Source organism: Halyomorpha halys, unplaced genomic scaffold (assembly GCF_000696795.3).
Source record: "Halyomorpha halys isolate HHAL.00 unplaced genomic scaffold, Hhal_1.1 Scaffold72.1, whole genome shotgun sequence".
Classification (NCBI taxonomy): Eukaryota; Metazoa; Arthropoda; class Insecta; order Hemiptera; family Pentatomidae; genus Halyomorpha; species Halyomorpha halys.
This window is the reverse complement of record NW_027109364.1, coordinates 368,887-379,245: the sequence shown is the minus strand read 5'-3', so window position 1 is coordinate 379,245 and position 10,359 is coordinate 368,887. Positions and strand designations below refer to the sequence as shown.

Below are 10,359 nucleotides of genomic sequence, written 5' to 3'. Positions count from 1 at the left end.
ATATATACAATAGGAAAAGGTAGTATATGGAGAAAGGAAAAGAATAATGTAACAAATATGAGAACAAGAAGGGAGACTTATGTTATGGCATACAATTCCACAAATATCAATCAATTAAAAATTTTGTACTATAAAGTTATATAAAGTTATCATTTTTTATCATTTATGATTTAATTCAATATTTTATATAATTCTAAATTTGTTTGTATACTATTCCTTTTCAATTGTATGTTACTCTAAATGTTGTTGTTATCTCTTTTGTTCTATAGCCCTGATGAAGACCTGAAACTCAGGTCGAAACATCGGCATAAAATAAATAAATATGGTTTTGTTTATTTACGTGGTTCTTTGCTGACCGCACTCCCCAACAAACTTCTTCAAGCATTAATCTACGATCAACTATCTACACCTCATTATTTACTGTTAACTAATGGTTTCGTCTCTCTTTGCAGGGCTGCATCAGAACGTCATTCTTATCAACCCTGACGAAGCCCTGTAAAGTGGGACGAAACTTTGGTTAACAATAAATAGTTTTTTGTTTCTATTTTGAAACCTTTATTGAACGCCACCTGGACTATCTTTCTCCTATCTATTTTCTTTATATCCATTGGTTCAAACCTCAGGTGCTTGTTTAGTTTGCTACTAAGATCTTTCCCAATGTTCTATTTGTTAAGGAATCATTTTGAATTGCTGTATGAGATTCTTATCTCGCCTTCCGTTATTATCTGTTTTACTAGGATTGGTGTCTGATATATCTATTTTCTTCTTAAAATACTAATACCTTAAGGTGTTAGGGAAAGCTGTTATCTATTTCTTCTCAGTTTATGGTCCTCTTCTTCACTTAAAGTGATTACTCTGTTTTTAGCCAGATCCGCTATGCGGTACTCCCACTTATTCTTTGGTTGTCCGCAGAGTCTTTGTTTCCCTTGTATTTTTTGGTATCCTAGTGATCATCATTCTTTCACTTCTTCATCTCTGTTCACACGGCTTTTAAATTTTTCAATTCGGAGTTAGTCATCAGCTGCATAGGTGAACGTATGGATAAAGACTTATTTATCCACTTTGGTTGGTGTTTGGTCATCTTGGTTTTCATCTCCACTTCCTATTTTTCTAATTGTTATGTTGATTGTTATAATATGGCTTAGTTGAATTAAACTTAAGTCAAATCCTGCTCGATTGACATTCCTAAGTTATAAACAGGTCAAATTGTTGTTATACATGATATGTGTGATTAGTTGACCTTAGATTAACATGAGATGTTTTGGGATGCAGTCAGCAAAAAAATATACAAGTGAACAAAACTTATTTATTTCTGCTGGCGTTTTGGCCTGAATTGGAGGTCTTCATCAGGGCCGCTTAGGCAAAAGGTATGTCTCAAGTGCGTGCTTACTTCAGTTGAAAGTTCTGTCACTTGAGACAGTTGTTGAAAGTTCTGTCACTTTAGACAGCGGGTTCCTGATGAAGACCTGAAATTTAGGTCAAAACGTTATTTGGTTATTTGTGTTTTTCCTGACTACACCCCCAAGCATTTTCTCCTCATATTGACATATGGTTAACCATTAACACATGTTATGTATAATAACAATATGACCTTTTCTCTAAGTTATAAATGTTAATTTTTTGTGTTTACATAACTGTTTGTTATCGTTTCTCTGTCTTAAAATCTTTTGCAAGATCTTAAGTTTTTTCTTATACTTAAAATTCATTTTGATCTTTTGCCACGTTTTCTTATAGCCTGGACCAATTTGTAGCATAACTTTTAAATTAAAATTATTCCTGGTGTTAATTAATTAATCACATAAAACAATTTAAGAAGGGACGATATATAATAGGCACTGCCTGTAATATAATTTCTGAAGGTGTACACATTATTATTACCATGATGATATTGAAGTTTATAAATTAATAGATATAAACTTGCATTCGTTTATCATTTAATGGCTTCCTTTAATTTTGTTTGTAAATAAAAAATGAATTTTAAGATCATTCAAATTGTTACTCATCATCAAATTGATTTATTAAATAAATACTTATTACACTCACACTATTCCTGTTTTACTGCTCTTTAATTTACTGGAGCCTATACTTTATTAATGATTTTTATATTATTACCTTATTTTCTTTCCTTTTATTCATGTTTCTGTAAAATTAATAATTAAAAATCAAATGAATACTGTTTATCAGTTAAATAGAAGTTATGTATGATTAAGGACCTATTTCAGTACATTCTTTTAAGTATATCATTTTGTTTTAGATACGTAGTATTAAAGATGATGTAGAATACTATATAGAATCGTCGCAAGATCCAGACTTCGAGGGTAACGAGTATATATACGATGACATCATCGGTTTAGATGAAGTTGAACTATCGGGTGTGGGTCAGCCTTCTTCAGCGACGACGGATAGCAATGGCACACCCACTAGTATTACTTCATCACCTCCACCTTCGCCACCCCCTCCACCATCTTCGACTACTGGTCAGCATAATCATTCCAGTGACAGTAGTGCGGAAGAGAAGAGATCTAGGACTTCTGACCAGGTTAGTCTTTAGGGAGATGTTGGGACATCCATAACAATATTTTTGCTAACATAGCTTTCCTTGTTATACATGCTTTTATTGGTACTTGAAATAATTTTTTTGTATAGGATGTTCACTAATTCACATGTTTATCTTTCTTCCATCTTCTAAACTCAACAATTTTTGAAGTATTGATTTGTTTTCCCTGAGTTACAAACTGTGGCTTTTGGTCTATCTTTTATGGGTTTTGTTTATTTTATAACTTTTTGCACATCGCACTTATTCTGGATTTCCTAATAAAAAAATCAAATTTTAAAACTATTTTATATTGGTAATTTTTCCAATCCAACGTCTCCTGAAGGGTTTTAATTTCTTAAAACTGTAAGTGAAATTAAAAACGAAAAAAAAAAAAATATATTCACAACTAATTTTGTAGGTGTTATTTGCAATTACGAATAATGGAGAAATAATAATTTTTTCAATCAAGTCATTTCAAACGACTAACTCAGTGGTTCCACAATGCTCCTCCGGAGGTTATGTAAAATAATTTAGGAATGGGTCATTCCACATCAACTCAATAGTTTTGAAGCTCATCATAGATTTTCTTAGATATTATGTAGGTATCCTAGCCTTTCTTAGCTTTTTCTGGAAAGATTACTATATTTGTTTCAAATGATAATGTGGTTAGAGTTTCACCATTTAACTACTTCTACCTAAGGGATTCCACTATTTTACTACTTCTACCAAAGGGGCTCTGCTATGTAAAACCGTTGTGAACCACCGAATTTACAAATAAATATTTTGATGTGTCAATGCCTGAGTGTAATCGTGCACTTGTTTGTTAATTTATTTTAACTTTTCCGATTTCCAACATTTAAGAGTCCGTTATTAGTTTTTTGAAATGCTTAAAATGGAAATGCTATTGATTTTAAGATCTCACGCTCATGTATTGATTTATTTTAACTTTTCTAATGTTTAACATATTAGGGTCATTTTATATATATATTGAGATGCAAAAAATGAAAAACATATATTTTTTTTTTATTTCAATTAAAGATACAGTTTTAAATAACTTTTTTGTTTAATATAATTTTTTTTAACTAAACAGTGTTGGTATCAGAAAACTTTTTCTGCTTTTTTTTTTTTTTTTTTTTTTTAAATATTTATTTGTGATATTAGACCCTGTTAAATTCTGTGAGTTGTTCTGCTTAAAAACAGCTTGAAATGTATTATTATTCAGTAGAAATTTTGGTCAAAAAATTATGACTAAAAATTTATTCAAATTTTTTAATCACCATTTTATTCGATTAAAATTTTATTTATGTTTAAAATTCTTAAATAAAAACTCCTATTAAAAATGTAATTTTTATTCAAATAAATTTTCGATCGAATTATGCCCAACTCTTTTTCGGTACCAAAGAGCTGTGTGCAGTTTTTTGGCTATTAATGGCTTCAGGGCGCATCATATAGAAAAAGCTGCCAATACAAAGTTGTTTTAAAATTTAAATATCTGCATGAAAATGTCATCAAACATATTCCATTCCTTCAGGAATTCCAGAGTTAGGTTCGCTGATAAGGTTTAGAATTTCAATACTCAGAAAGAAGATAGGACCAAAATAAAACTCAAGGAAAATCAGAATTTAAAAAATTACATAGGTTATGGGGAAGTGAACATGCGTAGTGGGACATCTTGTATAATCCAAGCCTCTTATTGCTGCTAATCTGTGCAGGTTATGTTATGAAATCTTACTTCCTTCTATCTTTCGCTTCTCTATTCTGGTTTTGTTAAATTTCTTCTTATTACTTTTTATTAACTTATTTCTAATACTCAATTTTCAGCCCTTAATCATTTACTTATTCATTTTGTAACTGTTTTACACTTCTTTTACCTTTGCGCTTACATATAATACTCATGCTTTGTAGGTCTTAAGCAGATTTTATTTTATACATGAAATATTATGTTTTGTTATGAGTCTAGGTTAACTACAGTTTCAATGATGATTCATTTTTTTAATTACTAAAAAAAATAAATAAATAAAATTTAATTATATTAATAGTAAATTGGTGTAATTATAAGGATTAGATAATAATAATAGAGGTACAGACTCGGAAATATGATAAAAATTAATAAAGTTCCGTAAGAAGAATTTCTCTTAAACGTTCAAATATATTTTTATGTTACATAAGACTTCCTAACGGTTAAGGAAGTAGACAATAACCCCGTAGCATTATCCAGATTTGTTGAAGACTGCTATGTAGCACTCGACAAATTCTCATGTGTTAATAAAGTGAGTATTGAATGGGTGCGGTGTCACTGCGTTTTTCCTGGTAACAAAAAAGCTGATAGATTAGCAAAGAATGGCTCTTAAACCATTCCTATTACCCCTGACCCAATGTGTGGCATTAGTCTTAGCTATGCAAAAAGTAATACAAAGGCAGAGATGGGTAAAAATTAGCTATAGGTGTAACTAACAGCGATTGCCATGGATACGACCCTTATTCATGAATGAACCATTGATTAATAAATATCGTATCCATGGCAATGTTATCTATTAGTTTCATAGTTGCCCAACTTTGTATAAAGGGAGCTTATGACTTAAAAGCCAAGTGGCTAAACAAAAGACAGCTACAATCTAAACTGTTCCTAGAAGAGCCTTGTAGGGGTCGAAGCAATATACTGCTTTGTAGATTCAATAAACATAGGTTTAACCTCAAGCTTACAGAATCACCCTTGTACAGATTTCTGCAATGCTGATGAGGAGACAACATACCACATAATATGCTGGTGTTACCGATTTGCAGGGTTCAGGTTCATGTTTTGTGGTGCCGTGAACCCGAAGCAGATTGAATTAATCAATCCCTCAAGTTCACTTAGATTTTTAGAATCTAAGCATCTCAAGCTTTAATAAGCTCATTATAATGTTGTGGTTGTTACAACGCTACATTTTTGTAACGTGGATGGTGCACAATAGGCTTTTAGAGCCTCAATGTTTATAGCCAGTTAAAAAAACAAAACATAATGAAGAATAAAATTTCATCTTTTTGAGTTAGTTCCCAAACTTTTCTGCAATAGCACCTTTGTTGAGCTAAATAAAATTTCGTAGCACTCTCATTTGGCTTTAAAAAAAAGAAAAGTGTGAGTACTATTATCCTTGGTGTGGTTGAATAGAAACAGGAGGGAGGCAGGACGTGCACAATAAGTATTGGAATGCACTGTATATTAATTATCATTTTAATTTTTTTTTTTATTTATAATATTTTGGGTAAGTGACATTTGTTTGTGGCATCAATTTTGAGATCCGTTGCTCAATCTCTTCATTTCTAGTTACGTAATTATCAGTAATCGTGACAATATCTTATCAATTAAATTAGATTTGTGCATCTCTTATAATTAATCAGTATTTTCTTTGGTTAAATGATATTTTTTCATTATTTTTTTTTTAATTTGTGAAAACACAATAACTGAAAGAAGCATTAAATCTGTTTCCATAGAATTTCAAGTCAACCTGTCTCATATTTAAAATTAATGTACATCAGAAATATTAGTGAAAACCTTAATTCAGAGCATTATAACCGGGAAATAGAATCATACAATTTAAAGTTTCATTAGAAAACCGCCCATAGGAAAACCATATTGGAGAGTCGGTAAAATTTTTATAAAAGCATAATTTATAAAATGTATGAAAACACTGATTGGAAAAACAATTAATTTTTTTTTTCCAGAATAGTAATGAAATTTTATTTGTATGTTGAATATGTAATTTATAAATAATTAAAGTATTTATACTAATAAATAAATACTTTATTTCTTCATCAATGTTTATTTTTTAGGTTGTAGTGAAGCCTACCGCAGTGAGAGCAAGTAATGTCAACAGCAATGCTGCCACCAATAATACCCAAAATTCTACCCTTAACTGTAGTAATAACAGTAGTAAAGGTGTTCCAACTGTCAAATCGAACAACACGTCATTTTCTACTCCAAATAACAGCTCGCCTTCGTCGGGTGCAGTTGTTCCTCCTGCCTCTACGCCTAGTAATTTTGCAGCAGTTGCAGCACAACATAACAAACATTCACCTGGTAAATTCATCAATAACATTTAAGATAATTTCAAAGGATCATGGAGATAAATTATTTTTTTTAAATATTAATTTATTAACTCCCATACCGGTAGCGGATTGCATTTCTTATGTGGCATCCGTCTGTGCCTGGTACCAGTTTTTATCTCCTTTGTTCCATTTCTCTATTATAGAAAGAGTTGTGCTTTGTGTTGCAGATTCTCTTACGTGAAGTTTTGTATAGCTTGACAAGTTAAAAGAGAACCCTGTGAGTAAAATACTGTCAAGGTGGGGATATCATTCCCTCTCTAAATAACCTGACATTTGTCTAAATAACTTGACAAACAATTACCATTTTGAATTTTTTTTTCAATATGTTTGTTTGCTACATTCTTTGAATGGTATATCCCAAAATCAGCATTCTTTTATTTTTTTCAACTATCCATAAGCAAATGATCTTAAATTTTTGCTTAGCTGTAAGTCATATAATTTATGTTGTGATAATTTATATAAAATATCAGTTTTTTAACTCCTGTACTGGTAGCGGATTGCATTTCTTATACTGCATCCGTCTGTGCCTGGTACCAGTTTTTGTCTCCTTTATTCCATATCTCTATTATAGAAAGAGCTGTGCTTAGTTTTGCAGGTCCTCTTACGTGAAGTTTTATATAGCTTGACAAGTTAAAAGAGAACCCTGTTAGTAAGTAAAATACCCTCAAAATAGGGTTATCGTTCCCTCTCTAAATAACTAAATTTAATATTTTTGTTTGTTACATTATTTGAATGGCGTATCCCAAAATCAGAGTCCTTTAATTTTTTAATTTTTTCCTAATTCTTTAGCTATCCATAAGCAAATGATATTTAATTTCTGCTTAGCTGTAAGTCATATAATTTTTATTATAAATAATGAAATTGGGTCAAAAATTCTAGAACGACTACTGCGTTTGACAAAATCCAAAGTAAGCGAACCCATAAAGCACATATCCTCTATTTCCTTTACAATTTTAACAAACTTTTATCAAATATCTTTTATATCCTTATTTTCTGTATCACTTTTCCTATAAATCTTATAACTGTCCAACTTATCTCCATGTGTAACTAACCACTTGAATAGTAGTTGAATATATTTAATTTGACACTTAACTCTTGATCTCCTGTTGTAGTAGTTTGTATTTAATGTTTTCTTAAAAAACCTCTCCTGATTTGAGTTGAATCGTTGGCATAACCGAGCACACTGATTAGATATCGTGTGCATGTAAAGCATTATACCATATTATCAAATTATTCTAAAACCTATTACTATATTTATATCTTTATCATACATACTTATTATCCTGACTGTATTTGGGGTTTATTATAATAATATTATCATCCCTTTTAAGAATTATTTTGTTTTACATTCTGATGTCAGAAATATTAAATATTTTGTTCATATAAGTTTATAAATTAAAATTTTTCTCAATTATAATAAAATTAGATCGAATTAGCCTCAACACTCTTTATTAATTTGTATTACATCTCCGACGTTTCTTTAAACCTAGCCATTATCAAGGCTAAAATCTTAATTTCCAATTTTACAGTCTCACAATAATTTCTAAAACAGTTACAGGCTATTAAAGCCAAGTGTAGTATTAAATCACTGCTCCAGGAGATATGTAATTGTTCTTATAAAATTCCTCCAGTAGCGAATTTTTAAGAACAATTACGTTGTTTTACAAAACAGCTAGTAAATTCATTTTTGGCCCTGGCAAGATTTAAAGTCAGTTTCAAAAAGTTTACGATTATTCTCCCAGAGCAGTGGTATTCTTAATTAGCGACCTATATTTGCCATATTATATCATTTAATATTAATTTTTTTAAAATGCTGAGGTTAAGAAAATTTCCAATTAGAATATATTACATATTATACATTAAATATTACATATTTATTGACTCTTGTATGCTTCCGATATTCTATCAAAGTCTCTAAAGCTATCAACTTAAAGAAGCTCTACAAAGTGGGACAAACCCTTGAAAATAAATAGTTGTTAACTATTTTTATTTCTCTTCTGACCGCAACCCTGATCATCTTCATAATTTAAAATTATAGGGTCAATTATTTATATGTATATTATAGAATATATTACTATATTTTATATTTTGTACGTGCACAACATTTCGGGATATTACCCCATACTCATGTACTATTGTATCCTAATATTTAAAAAAAATGTATAACCACATTATTTAAATTTTGAAAAAATTAAACTATATATACATGGTAAATGGTAAAATTTCACAATAGAAATTTGTAAATATGAGGATACAATAGTACATGAGTATGGGTTAATATCCTGAAACATATAAGTATACGATAAAGAATAGTAATATAATTGGAAGTTTTCTTCACCTCTGCATTTGTAAAAATTAGTATAATCTTCTTCCTAGAAAAGAAAATCCATAACTGGTATTAATTATTTTTACTGGAAGTAATTAATCAAATTATCATAAAAATATTGTAGGTGACAAATATGGTGTAGTATAATTTCTATTTTATATTCTTCATATATAAATTTTAGTATTAATAGGTTGTTTTTTTTTAATATCTCTTAGTCCAATTTTTTTTTTTTATGTAGAAAAATCTTATTAACTAGCAATTTTAACATCAATTAAATATTTATAATCTTTAAATTTCTTTCTTGAGACTGGCAATATTTTACTAAATAATTCAAAAACACTATCCAAATTATAGTCTCCAAACGTTTATTTCATTTACACGTCCAACGTTTCGGCCATCTTCAGGGACAATCTATTACAAAAAGTTTCCATTCAATTAAATAATTAAAAATTCATCTTATAGACTCATTCCTATTCAAAAATTATTTAGCTTTGTTGTTTGTTGTATTTTTTTATTATTGTTACTTTCACTTACTAATATGTTTAATTTATAATAAGAGAAAGTATTAAGATCATGTAAAATTTAGAATTCGAGTTTTTTTACAGAAATACACGTTCTGAGGTCCCCTGACTCCAAAAAATGTAGTCTCCCAAAATGGTCTGTGTGTGAACAGCCTAGTCGTAAACAAAAATTCATATAAAACTATAATAACATATTTAAAGGTGGGTATACCTGAAATGTATAAGTAAACTTTTCGCTAAAATCAACCTACTTGAAGTGCCACTTTATAGAATGGATTTTTCCGATTTTTTTCTCGAAACGATTTTGATTAAACTCATTGAATCAATGAGAAATTAAATGCTCTTTAATACCAGATTGGTATTATCTTTATTCTAATAGTCTAACTGGGTTTACATACAAAAATCTGAAACTCTTCCTCGAAAGTACCTTTAATTTTGTTTGTTTAAAAAAAGCAAAAAACAGTTCTTATTATTTATTAAAAATGTATAATTATATGAATAATTAAAATATAAAATATCCTATTCGAACCATAAGAGCCGAACCATCGAATAACCTATTCGAATCATATGGATAAACTGATGTTTTCCGATTCCATCGCAACTTTGTTATCTTTATTTAAACTGTTATAGTTTTGGCAGGAACAAAATTTATATTATTTATTCCGAACTCAAGGGACCCTGAAATATGAAGTTTTATATCAACAGGAAAATAGAATTTTTTGTTCATAATTTCTGCTTCACCTTGTCTTAAGAGTTTTTTTTTTTTCGAAATCCCAAAAATAGATTTAACTTTAACAAGATTTCACCAGTCTAAACTTGGGAACCAATAAGCTGGTTATAAAGTGAAAGTTGTGTGATCTGCTGCGCAAAAATTGCACCAGATAGAT

At 29.6% G+C, this 10,359-nt stretch overlaps 1 protein-coding gene across 2 annotated transcripts in view; it reads left to right on the top strand.

Annotated features, from left to right (window-relative positions):
- Not3 (CCR4-associated factor Not3) overlaps positions 1 to 10,359 on the top strand; it is a 32,456-nt gene that overhangs the window by 8,793 nt on the left and 13,304 nt on the right. For both annotated transcript variants that reach the window (XM_014438982.2, XM_014438981.3), the window contains exons 5-6: positions 2,255 to 2,539; positions 6,350 to 6,596. In XM_014438982.2, the coding sequence (XP_014294468.1) occupies positions 2,255 to 2,539; positions 6,350 to 6,596 (532 nt within the window). The remainder of the gene's footprint in view (positions 1 to 2,254; positions 2,540 to 6,349; positions 6,597 to 10,359) is intronic.